This window comes from Grammomys surdaster, unplaced genomic scaffold (genome assembly GCF_004785775.1).
Source record: "Grammomys surdaster isolate TR1022 unplaced genomic scaffold, NIH_TR_1.0 126660, whole genome shotgun sequence".
Classification (NCBI taxonomy): domain Eukaryota; kingdom Metazoa; phylum Chordata; class Mammalia; order Rodentia; family Muridae; genus Grammomys; species Grammomys surdaster.
This window is the reverse complement of record NW_021621449.1, coordinates 774,906-787,255: the sequence shown is the minus strand read 5'-3', so window position 1 is coordinate 787,255 and position 12,350 is coordinate 774,906. Positions and strand designations below refer to the sequence as shown.

Below are 12,350 nucleotides of genomic sequence, written 5' to 3'. Positions count from 1 at the left end.
GGAGGGAGGGAGGGAGGGAGGGAGGGAGGGAGGAAAAGGGAGAGAGAGGGAGAGAGAAAGAAAGAAAGAAATCTCAGAGGGATCTCTGAGCTAAGCCCAGTAGGATATTACATCTGATAATGCTTCTTTTATTTTGTATGTTGGGAATTAAATTTGGCAGTCCCCTACACACAACCAAAGGGTTGAACCCATCCATAGTCTGTTACACGCTAGGCTAGTTAGTACTCTGTCACTGAGCTACATTCCCAGCCCTAGGTAAGTTCTTGTTGCTATGTGGCTAAGTCTTAGCAAGTGTCAGGTTTTTTACAGTGTTTTATTTTTAGACCCCTCCTACCCCACACCCCAGTGACAGACCCCAGTGGCTGTCTCCCTGTTATTTCTTCTCAGCCCTATCTTCCCCTGCTTTCCTGTTCCTTGGTTGTCTCTGTAGGTGGATCCAGACCAAGTCATTCTTTCTCACAGCCCCATGAAACTCTTCCTGAAGTACCACAACAAGCAGATGCTAGTGTCTGGGCAGGGGCCCCTGGTGGAGAATGCCAGAGCGTATCCTTTTTGTTTTGCTGTTCTGGATGGAGAGGAGGGTGAAGGCTTGGGTGCCACAGTTGTGTGGTGGGATGACGGGAAACAAGGATAAATGCTTTGTGTGGTCGGTCCTTGAGACTGCTGGTAACAGACCACATACCATATCAGTCATCTGCAAAGCTTAATGTCCAGAGTCCTTTGTCTTCATCTTGAGGAATCTTGATCTGTTGTGTCTCCAGTAAACACTCAAGAATCTCTAAGCCAACGATTCTCAGCCTGTGAGTTGTGACTCCTCTGGGGGTCGAATGACCATTTCACGGGGGTTACATATCAGATAACATTAAATTTTACATTATGATTTATAACAGTAGCAAAATTACAGTCATGAAGTAGCAACAGTAATTTTATGGTTGGGGGTTACCATGACATGTGGAACTGTATTAAACGTCACAGACTGTCCTCAGGGAGCTTGTTCCTGTGCCCTGGATGCTTCCTGGCACCATGCCAGGCTGTGCTCCAAGGCAGGCTGGACCCAGGTGAGAGCATGGGGAATGTGACTTACTCAGGGAGTCGCACTCGGGAGGGAGAAACACACCTGCACACAGCAGAGGAGTGTGTAAGAGAGGGTGTTCTCTAGAGGAACAGAACCGATAGGTAAACACATTATAAATGGGATTTAGTCACTTTCCGTACACAGTAGGAGCTGGGTAGTTCAGAAATGGCTGTGTACTGGTAGAGAGCCCAAGAACTCTGCAGCTGCTCAGGCCACACTGCTTGAGGCCTCAGGAGTCCCCAGGTTGGAATTCCTCAGACCTCCTATGTCTGGACTATCTCCAAAAAGTGCTCCTACTCTGGGGAGAGTCTTTCCCCTCAGTTAGCCCTTTCTGATTTATGTCTCTTAGGTGAATGTAGGTCCAGTCAAGGTGACAGTCATCACAGGAGCGGGAAGCAAGCTCAGCTATGAGGGTGCTGCGAGCAAGTCTGACCACCTGTGTGTGATTATCAGGCCTGTGAAGTGAAAGGGAAAAACTGACCCACAGGTTGTTCTTTGACGTCCATAATCCCTGCAAATAAATATAATTAAAAAAAAGATTAACTGTCACAGCACAAGGGGCTGGGAATGAGCCTCAGTTGGAGAGTATTTGTGTATCGTGCACAAGGCCTTGGTTTGAATCCCAGGTACCACAAAGAAGAAAAGATGGCATAGGGCCAGGGCAGTGGTTCAGCAGGTAAAAGCACTTGAGTTAAGCCTAACCACCTGAGTTAGACCCCCAGGTTCTACACAGTGGGAGGAGAGAGAGCAGGCTTTGAAGTTGTTCCTGACATCCACCATGCCCCTTCCCCAGCTAAACAAATATATTTTAAAAATTGAAAAGGTGGTCTGAGGGATTGAGATTGGCTCCAGGTTTGAGTATCGAAGTGCAGAGGGGACACCTCTGGAGCAGACAAGGTGTCAGTCAGATTGAGAGGAATTGGACATTAGAGGACAGAAAGGTGGGCTGGGTGTGGACAGTGTCGTCCTAAGCTCTGAGCAGTGGAGAGCTGGTGCAGGTTTTACTGCTGCTGGGCAGATCTGTTAGAATGAGCATTTGGGGGATACTGGTTTTGAGTGTCATCTGAGACTATTAGATGAGATGGGAGTGGAGTTAGGGACAGGAAGATGGAGGCAGCTCTTAGAGGAGGGCAGGCTGGAGTCAACATGGTCTTCTGCATGACAGTCCCTTCCTTGCTGAATGGAGTTTGCCTGTCAGTGTTTAATACTTAGTTTCCTCTAAAGTATTTGTGACTGTTGTGTGACTTTTCCTGGGGAGATGTGACCAACCATCTATGCAGCCCAGATAGGGAAACAAGGACAGACCATTGGCTTAAAGAACCAGACAGTTAGTTGGGGTGAAAGACAACCACTTCACCAAAAGGCACACCTCAGAAAATCTGGGGTGGCATGAATGACGACTGGTGAAAACTGCACCCCCACCCCGGGAGCTCCCTGCACAGCTTGCAGGCAGCTTGGCTAATGGGAGTGTCTCTTCCCCCAGAGTCTTGTATAACCATATGGGGGAGGGACTTTAAGCAATACGGGAGGGAGGTTGTGGATCTGGTAACTTTCAGGAGTTCCTACTCCCTCCAGGAGGGAATGTTTCAATCCAGAGGAAATAGCTATTCACCAGTTACTTGATTTTGCCTAGCTCCTCCCAACCCAGTACTTAGGGTCCCTTGGCTCACGGAGCACCAGTTTGAATGGCCCTGAGCATGGCATAAGCTCCTTGAGTACACAGTAAGGGTTTGGTCTCTTGTTCTTTGGGTCTTGCTGGTGTAGATAGAATCTAGTTTCGAATACGCCCTGGTGGGTAGCAAGGGATTGCACTGGTGTTGCATGCGTTTGCTCTGTCTGTGCAGTCACGGCCTGCACTTGGTGCCTATGGGATTTATGATAGCTGCCTGCCTGCCTGCCTGCCGTGGTCTGGACTGGGTTTGGGTCTGCCCTCTTGTTACCTGATGTATCTATAAAAGCATCTTCCCAGAACTGTGTAGCTTTGCTTCCCTGATCTTGCTACAGACTAGGCTTCCAGAATGTGGTGACGGTCGATGAGCTGCGGATTGCCTTCCCAGAGCTGGACATGGTGGACCTTCAGCGCCGTCCGAAGTCCATGGTAATAAGGACGGTGGGTTACTTCACCCTTCACAATAGTCCTGGGCTCTTTTTGTGGTTGTCTTCCTGTTTCTTCTCAGTGTTGGTTCCTCTTGTTGATCTTGCCACCCTTCTGCGAGGAGGTACATATTGTTTTACGGTGCTTCTGCACTGGTCTTCTTGCAGAGGTGTATCTGGCCGAGGATCGAATTCCCTGGATAGATAAGAATGTTCGAGAGAAGCAGTGGGCTTCACACTCTGGCCTTCTGCTTTGTTGGAATTACTTAGCAACTCCACTCAGGGTCTTGGCATTTGCTTCAGTTAACAGTGCACTTCGGTGGCTTCCCCAGGTTTTCCTGGGGAACCATTAACCTCTGTAAGTTACTCCTGCTCCTCTATCCTGAAGCACGGCCGGGTTGCCTTGTGAGGAGAGAAGCACTGATGATGTTAACAATCTAGGATTTGATGAAATACAGTTTTAGATGGATAAGCTTACTTCATTAACTTAATAGAAAATAGGTTATAAGTTCTCCTACCAGGATTCTCTAGCTGTAGAGCAGATCATGTCCTTTGAGAGCTCTCTCTTGAGTCACTAAAATTCTAAGAACCAGAATATAGAGTGGGGACACATCTCAGAATAGCTCCAAGGCTGAGCCTGGCACAGGAGAGGTGACTCACGTCAGCCAAGACTCTCGTTTGGGGCAGAGTGAGCCGCAGGCTGGTGACAAGAAAACCTAGAAGTGGCATAAGGATGAGAGTCTTCGTGCCCGGAGAACTCCTCTCCCACAGGCTGCCGCCTCCTTTAGCTCCCTGATTCTAGAAGCCCTTCCGTGACCAGGACTTTATTTTCAGTCCTGGCTGGAGAAGGACAGCTGACCACCAACCATCTTGGCCAACTTTCCACATGGCATCTCTCAGCCTGTATTGAGTCCAGTCTGGACCTTGGCTTTCTTTCCCTTGTGCATCTTCTTCCTAAGTTCTGTCTTGTTCTTGGCTTGAGCTGGTCCTTGGGGGTGGTCTCTGACCTGTGGGGGACCTGTCATTCCTGCTACTCAACCCTGGAGACTAGACGCTCCAGGAGTGGAACGTGACTAGCATTGATGGGCCTCTTCTTTGTCTTTTGGCAGCACCTGAGGAATGACTTCCCTGTCATTGAAGGTAAAAGAGGCCCTGTGCCTGGGTAGGTGTGGGTTCTTCGTTTTCTCTCTCCTTTCAGACTCTTTTTTTTTTTTTTTTTTGGTTTTTCGAGACAGGGTTTCTCTGTATAGCCTGGGCTGTCCTGGAACTCACTCTGTAGACCAGGCTGGCCTCGAACTCAGAAATTTGCCTGCCTCTGCCTCCCAAGTGCTGGGATTAAAGGATCCTTTCAGACTTTTATGCAGATGGTGCATATCAGTGCACATCAGGACCTGGGTCACCTGAGGGCCCTGGCTGTCCACTTGGTACTCTGAGACATGCATTGGGGGTTTCTCCTTCTCTACAGTGCTTAACTTACTTGAAGAATTATAGTAACTTGCAAGAAGTCATAGGTATGGACAGTCTAGTATAGTGTCACTTAGGTCTCCCTTGGACAATAAAGACACTGTAACTTCTTGCTGCCATCCTGAAGTAAAATAACTTTCTCATAACTCATATCAGAAAGTAATCAGTGTAGCCTCCCACTTGTGAGGCTGAGGTGAAAGGATTTGAGTTCAAAACTATATGGGCTTCACAGTGACTCTTATCTCAAAACCAAACAAAGTAGTTTAGTGCAGTATTATGCCCTCACTGTACCAGGGAGTGAAAGGAAAATGTCTTGGTGACACATTGGTGTTATAATTATCTGAGAAGTAAAATGAGTGTTCTAAACAGAGTGACCAGGAATGTTCCAGCAATGGATAAGGCTGTTAGAGCTCTAATACAGATATGTGGGCAGAATTGCCACTAGGAAATTGATTTCTAAAATGGAGAACAATTCTTGGTCATTTTTTTGTTTTTGTTTGTTTTGGAGATAGGATTTCTCCCATGTAGCCCTGGCTGTCCTAGAACTTGCTCTGTAGACTAGGCTGGCCTTGAACTCACAGATTTGCTTGCCTCTGCCTCCCGAGTGCTAGATTAAAGTTGTGTGCCACCACTGCCATTTAATTTGTGGTAAATTTTTAAGAAATATTAGGTGTGCCTTGGTTGATTGTATGATCACTTAAAAATTGTTAAACCTGTTCAAAAATACTTTGGACGGCTAGAGAAATGGCTTAGCAGTTAAGAACAGTTGATACTTTTGCAGACCTAGAATTGAGTCCCAGCACCCACATGATAGCTCACAACAATCTGTAAATTCAATTCCTGATAAATCAAGTACCTCCTTTTAGGTATCCACAAACTTGTATCAGGTATGCACATACATACATGCTGGAAAAACATGCATATACATAAAATAAGCAAGTAATTAATACTTGGTGGTTAGATATAAGATGGAGTTGCTCCAGTAGTTATAGGTGAGTATTGGGACCTCGGGTACCACTAGGATAGGACAGTTTTTGCCTGTGGAGAGTTCTCTACTAGCCGAGCAGTAGTGGCGCACACCTTTAATCCCAGCACTCAGGAGACAGAAGGAGGTGGCTCTCTGATAATCTGAGGGTGGCCTGGTCTACAGAGTGAGTTCCAGGACAGCCAGGGCTATATAGAGAAACCCTGTCTTGAAAAAACAAAACAAAAAAAAAAAGAAAAAGAAAAAAAAAAAGAGTTCTCTGCTGAGTGTTCAGTTGTGACAATCAAAATAAGTCCTCTTATCTTTTAATTTTAGCTTTATTGTTTAAATGTTTGTTTTTGACACAGGGCCTCTATATAGCCCTGGCTGTCCTAGAACTCACTCTGTAGACCAGGCCACCCTAAGATTGACAGAGAGCCACCTCCTTCTGTCTCCTGAGTGTTGGGATTAAAGAGTGCCTGGTTCACACTTTTATTTTTTACTTTTATTTAGGTACATATATGTGTTTGTGTACATGCCACATGTATTCAGGGACCTATGGAAGCCAAAAGAGGGCACTGGATTCTTGGCGCTGGAGTTACAGGTGGTTGTGACCCACTGGACATGGGTGCTGGGCGTTGAACTCAGGTCCTCTGCAGGAATAGCCAATGTTTTCAACCACTGAGCTCTCTCTGTCCCCTTACTTTGCTTGCTTTGTTTTGAGACAGAGGCCTCACTCTGTAGCCTGGACTGGCCTTGATCTTTTTTGGGGAAAGATCTCATGTAGTAATCACTGCCTTCCGGTTTGTGGCTAGATCAGTAGCCGAGGGTGACTGTGAGCTATTTAGCGTCCCATCTCCACCTCCCAAGTGGGAGTGCTATTACGTAGGTGTATGCTATCATGTCAGGCCTTAGTTTTTATTTGTTTATTTTGTATTGCTAGGGTTGGGATTTAGGGCCTTGTTCTTGCTAGGCAAGCACTTGATTACTGAGCCACACTTCCAGGGCCCGTGGTTATTTTTATTTCAGATATAGTTGAGGCAACTGAAGCTTAGCAGTAACTACCACAGTTCCACAGGAGACTTGGCTGTTAGGATCAAGCTTAGGGATTCCTTATTCTGAGTTGTCATGCGTGGCTCAGAGAAGTGACTGAGGGAGGCCAGCCCCTGTAGAGTGCAGTGGTGCTTGTAGGGTGAGGTATGGTGGGTTGAGTTCCATCCGAAGAAGCAGCAGCAGGAGATCTGCTGCTTCTCTGAGACAGCAAGGGAGACAAAGGACACCCTTTGGGTGTTCCTTGTTGGGCCATGGGCTCTGTTCATCCAGGGTACACTGGGACATGGCTTGGCTAGGGATGCTCAGATGTGCACTTTAGTAACGACCTCTAGCTCTGGGTAGGTGTTGCTAACTGGCCCCTGTAGTCTCTGAGGGGCCTTCAACCTACCACCACAAAGGGCAGGGCAAGTACCCTGCTCCCTCATCTCTGTGCCTGTGCCTTTGATTTTTAGGGGTCATTCTTCTTGGGGAGCCAGTCCGCTGGGAGACAAACCTGCAGCTGATTATGGATGTCCTTCTTAGCAATGGCAACCCTGGAACTGGCCTGGCAATAGCTCCGTATCCCCACCTCCCTGTCCTGGCTAGCAACATGGACCTGCTGTGGATGGCCGAAGCCAAGATGCCCAGGTAAGGACAGGGTATCCCTGACTTTTACCTCATGAGCCTTGGAAATGCCACCATAACCTGGCCTCTGAGAGTAAAAGCTTTCAAGAGTTACTTCATGATAATTATTAAACTAAAACTACAGATTGCTGAGCATGAAGACGTGGTGAATGATTTTTAATATGTACCCCATTCCTAATGACCTCAACGTGCCATCACATGGGCAGCTTTAAGGGAGATAATGAAGGCTGTTGCTAAGATCTCTTTTGGGCAGGTTTGGTCATGGCGCCTTTCTGCTATGCCTGGAAACCATCTACCGGAAAGTGACAGGCAATGAGCTGAAGTACGAGGGCCTGATGGGCAAACCCAGCATCCTCACTTACCAGTATGCAGAGGATGTGATCAGGCAGCAGGCTGAGAGGCGGGGCTGGGCCGCCCCCATCAGGAAGCTGTATGCTATAGGGTAAGTCCACACATCTCCATTCTCATGGCTTCTTTTCTTTCCATCTGCCCACACCACCCTGGCTTCCCCGCAGCCAAGTCACACTGCCCCCAGGCTGATCTCTGTTCTGGTAGCTTCGAAACGTTAAACTTAGGTTTTCTCTTCTTTGCCCTCTGGTATTGCTGCCCTGCCAGTGATAACCCTATGTCTGATGTCTACGGTGCCAACCTGTTCCATCAGTACCTGCAAACAGCAAATCTTGGAGAGGACGGGCAACAGACTGGTGGACAGCAGAAGCAGCGGCCTTCAGCGACCCAGAGCTGTGCTTCCATCCTGGTATGCACTGGCATATACAGTTCTCAGGACCCAGGCTCCCAGGTGCCTACTCCTGGAAGGGAAGAGCTTCCGTTCCATGGGCACCGAGACTTCAGCTTCAGTCCAGAGCTCCTAGAGGCCTCCCACATCGTTCACGATGTAAATGAAGCCGTTCAGCTGGTTTTCCACCAGGAGGGTTGGGCTTGAGAGAAGAGAGATGTACCAGAGACAAAGGGGCTGTTGGGACACACGCTCAGGGAATCCTGTGTGCCAGGCTGTGGTCTGGATCACAGGCATCAAGTCCGAGCCTGGTCTCTTGCCATTGCTTCCTGGGACAAAGAAGAGCGCAGCTTCTGTAGCTGCACAGTGCCTTGGGGAGCTGTGTATCAGGAGAAGGGATGGATTTCTGGGCCCTTCCTGTGCATCTCTTGAAGTCTGACCGCATGCTGGTCTCTTTACCTCTGTGCCTCAGTGTCCTTCTCTCAGCGAGGACCTTTTTTTTTTTTTTTTCCAGACAGGGTCTCACTATTGTAGCTCCGGCTGTCCTGGAAGTCACTATGTAGACCAGGCTGTCCTGAAACTCCGATCTGCCTGCCTCTGCCTCCCCAGTGCTGGGATCAAAGGTGTGTGCCATCACACCTGCCTCAGTAAGGACTTTTAAAAACAGGGCACAGTGTAAAATTATGTAGAAACTTGTGGAGAACCTGTGGTCACACTGCTGGGAGCACTGTACCAGGGAGGGGGTGACTAACACTCTTGGTAGTGTTTACTGTATTTTAGAGTGTTGCTCAGAGACTTTGGGGCTTTTTTTTTTTTTTTAAATTAAAAACTATTCTAATATTTGTTGCATTGTGTCTTGTGAAGATTTGTATGGAGTGTGCTAGAAGTCCTGTGAGGGGAGGTTTGGGAAGTGGTATTCTTCCTGGGTTGGAGAGTTTGTGGTATTCCCTAACTATGGTGGGTGTCTCCTTCTCCTGTCTGTCCTCCCACCCCCAGGCGGGGCTCAGTCTAGTAATGTCCAGTCAGTACTATTTACATTCTGTCCCCAAAGAGAAATCCTACCCTAGCTTCCCCTTGTCTCTTCCACAACCTTGGCATTTGTCAAATATCTTGCTGCTATCGTTTGGATATTGGCTGCCTTTCGGAGGTCTGCTGCCTTTCGGAGGTCCGTGTGTTAAAGGCTTGTCCCCCCTGAATGTTGGAGGACCTTTTCCAGGTAGGGCCCAAGATTTGGACTTGATGGCACATAGCCCTAATCTCAGCACTTTGGAGGCTAACAGACTCAGGGTTCTGCCCTTGTCTTACTATGGAAGTCACTTGATAAGACATGAACTCCATTTCCTCTGTCTCCCTCTGTTCCCCTTTTTCTCACCCCTTTCTTTCCCCTTCCCTCCCCTTTCCTTCTCATCCGGCTGGCCTTGAACTCCTGATCCTCCTGCATTTACCTCCCAGGTGCTATAGGTACACTACCATGCCGAACTTTCCTTTTTTTCTTAAAATACTGTTGGTTTACTACATCTGACTAACTTCTTGACACCTCTGGATGCTTCGTCATTTAAGAGGTGAGGAACAAAGGAGGTTAGGGGTGGGGAGAGCCCATGAAATATGAGAATGGAGAGCTGCCATCATAGAAGCTTAATGAAGAAATTGTTCCATGCCCACTTCCTGAGGACCAGAGCTTAGCCACGCCCCAAACCAAGCACACCCACGCTAGCACCTCACAAGTAACACAGTCTCCCCTGTCTCCCAGAGGCCCCCTTCCCAATGTTGGAGCCAGAGGCTTGCTTCTCTCTTTTCCCACATTGGCTTTGCTCTTCTTGCATGCAGTGTGGGAGCGGTAATCACCTTAGCCTGCCCTTACTGAGCTCCGTAGCTTCCTGTGGCTCCTGGGATGGGATGAGGGAAAGACAGACACACAGAGAAGCTTGGAGTGGTGAGCCGAGCTCTGTGATGGAGAAGCCGCAGCACCCTGCAGGCACATGTTTATTATAGACAGCTGAACAGACAGCGGAACAAGGAGGCAGCGTTAGCTTACCTCAGGAGGAACAGGCTCTGTAAGGGAGCTGTCTTGAGGCTGTAAAGTACCCCAGAGGAGAAAGCTATGGGGGACATTTTTTGCTCTCACTGTGAACATCTGCACACGGACCAAGAGGAAGGCTGTGCCATCCTCTGTGGGTGTGGATGGATCGTGTGTGCACTTTTCCTGTGAGCCTGATACTAGGGGTTCTTGACATGGCCGGCTCAACGTCAACAACACACATTAGCTCAAGAACGTCATACATTCAGACTTTCTCCACTATTTGCTTATTATTATTATTTATTATTATTATTTCCTCCTTTTCTTCTTCTCTTCTTTTTTTTCTTTTTCTTTCTTTTTTTCTTTCTTTCTTTTTTTGTTTGTTTGTTGGGACAAGGTTTCTCCCAGATGCTGGGATTAAAGGCACGTGGCACCAGGTTCTCACAGCACAAAGGTGCACCCATCCTCCTGTCCTACTACCTTGTGGCCCTAGCCTGCTGCGTTTCCCTCCATCACTTCATGCTTGTCTGCCATGCAGACGCAGACGTCCGTTGCATGTCCTGCCTTGGGGCCTCTGCTGTCCTGCTCTGCGTCTGGTTCACTACATCCCTTTTCCAGCTGGTGGGCAGGTCACCTCAAAGACTTTCCTCACTCCCTCACTCCCTTAACCTGGTCAGTTTTTTCCTAGTACTTACATTCCTTGACCTAAATACATACTTCTTATTTTATCTACCAAAAGAAGCTCCAGGGGTTTGGACCGTGTTGTGTCCCCCACATTGGCATGGCTGGCACCGGGCAGGATTCAGTCTATACATACTTGTTCAGTTGATGCTCCCTGCTGACCCTGCATGCTTACCTATAGGATCTCCATGTCCTTGTCAAGTATGACAGAAATGAAGACGATAGGTCCACCTGGACTGAACCTCTGCTCAGCTACTCCCCAGCTATATGATCCCATACGCTTTACTTCTTCAAGGTTCTGGTTTTCTCAGTATTAGGTTTGTGTTTGCAGTTATCTATGCTGTAGGCTTACATCAGAAATGAATGAGGGTGGGAGATGTAGCTCACTTACTAGACAACCTGGGCTTGCTCCCCAGTGAGTCGTAAACCAGGCGTGTGGCACATACTGTAATCCTGTCACTTAGGGGGTACAGGCAGCAGGATCCACTGCTCTAGGTTATTCCTGACTGTATTAACAGGTTCAAAGTCAGCCTTTCTACATGAAACCTCATCTCAAAAAACAACAATTAAGTTTTTTAAAGTACAGAAGTTCTCATACAGAAACATTTTCCTAGGCAGTAGGAAGTCCAGGCTTAGCATTTTCTGACTACAAAAAAGTCTCAGGACTGTCCTTGAAGATTTGGGAATTTGTCCCCACCATCCTTGGTTCTGTGCATTCTACAAGGGGGAAAGGAGCAAAGAGTTTCCTTCCCTTTGAAGAACTTTCCAGAACATTCCTAGGACTTCTAGTTCGGTTTGTTTGACTACAGTGTCGTCTCCCAGGCACCACTAACTTCAAGGGACAGGGAAAGAGTACAGTGATATTTATAAAATTCAGGCTCTGGGGCCAGAGAGAGGCTCAGTGAGTAAAGGTGCTTGCTACAAAGTCTGACAATGATGGAAGGAGAAAGCTGACTCCTACAAGTTATTCTGACTTCCCAGTGTACACTGTGGTACATGTGCCCTTCCTCCCGTAAGAAAATAGTTACAGCCGCGGTGGTGGCGCACGCCTTTAAGCCCAGCACTTGGAAGGCAGAGGCAGGCAGATTTCTGAGTTCGAGGCCAGCCTGGTCTACAGAGTGAGTTCCAGGACAGCCCGGGCTATACAGAGAAACCCTATCTCGAAAAAAAACAAAAACAAAAAAAAATAGTTACAAGAATTTTTTCAAATGTTAAAATGAGTCAGGTTCTACATAGCAGGATTGATATTGGAGTGCATTCTGGACCTGAACCAAGGAATGCAGCTACAGCCTGGTACCTAGAAGGCACTGTTGTTACTATTGTTCATCCTGCTGGGGGATGGAGTTCAGGTCTCTCGAGCATTCTACCACTGAACAATACCCCTTACTGTGTTGTTTGTTTTGGTTCGTTTTTTTAATTTACTTTTTCTTTGTTTATGAGACAGGGTTTTTCTGGGTAGCCCTGGAACTCACTCTGTAGACCAGGCTGGCCTCGAACTCAGAAATCTGCCTGCCTCTGCCTCCCAAGTGCTGGGATTAAACGTATGCACCACCACCACCTAGCTTTTAATTTACTTTTTTTAAAAAACATGGTTTCATGTATCCTACGTTAGTTCTAAGCTTTCTAGGTAGTCAAGATGACT

At 47.6% G+C, this 12,350-nt stretch overlaps 1 protein-coding gene across 1 annotated transcript in view; it reads left to right on the top strand.

Moving 5' to 3' along the window:
- Hdhd5 (haloacid dehalogenase like hydrolase domain containing 5) overlaps nucleotides 1-8,856 on the top strand; it is a 19,330-nt gene extending 10,474 nt beyond the window's left edge. Inside the window, exons 3-8 of the mRNA XM_028761082.1 lie at nucleotides 431-543; nucleotides 3,080-3,173; nucleotides 4,279-4,309; nucleotides 7,103-7,277; nucleotides 7,528-7,716; nucleotides 7,890-8,856. Of these exons, the coding sequence (XP_028616915.1) occupies nucleotides 431-543; nucleotides 3,080-3,173; nucleotides 4,279-4,309; nucleotides 7,103-7,277; nucleotides 7,528-7,716; nucleotides 7,890-8,217 (930 nt within the window). The 3' untranslated portion in view covers nucleotides 8,218-8,856. The remainder of the gene's footprint in view (nucleotides 1-430; nucleotides 544-3,079; nucleotides 3,174-4,278; nucleotides 4,310-7,102; nucleotides 7,278-7,527; nucleotides 7,717-7,889) is intronic.
- The last annotated feature ends 3,494 nt before the right edge of the window (nucleotides 8,857-12,350 follow it).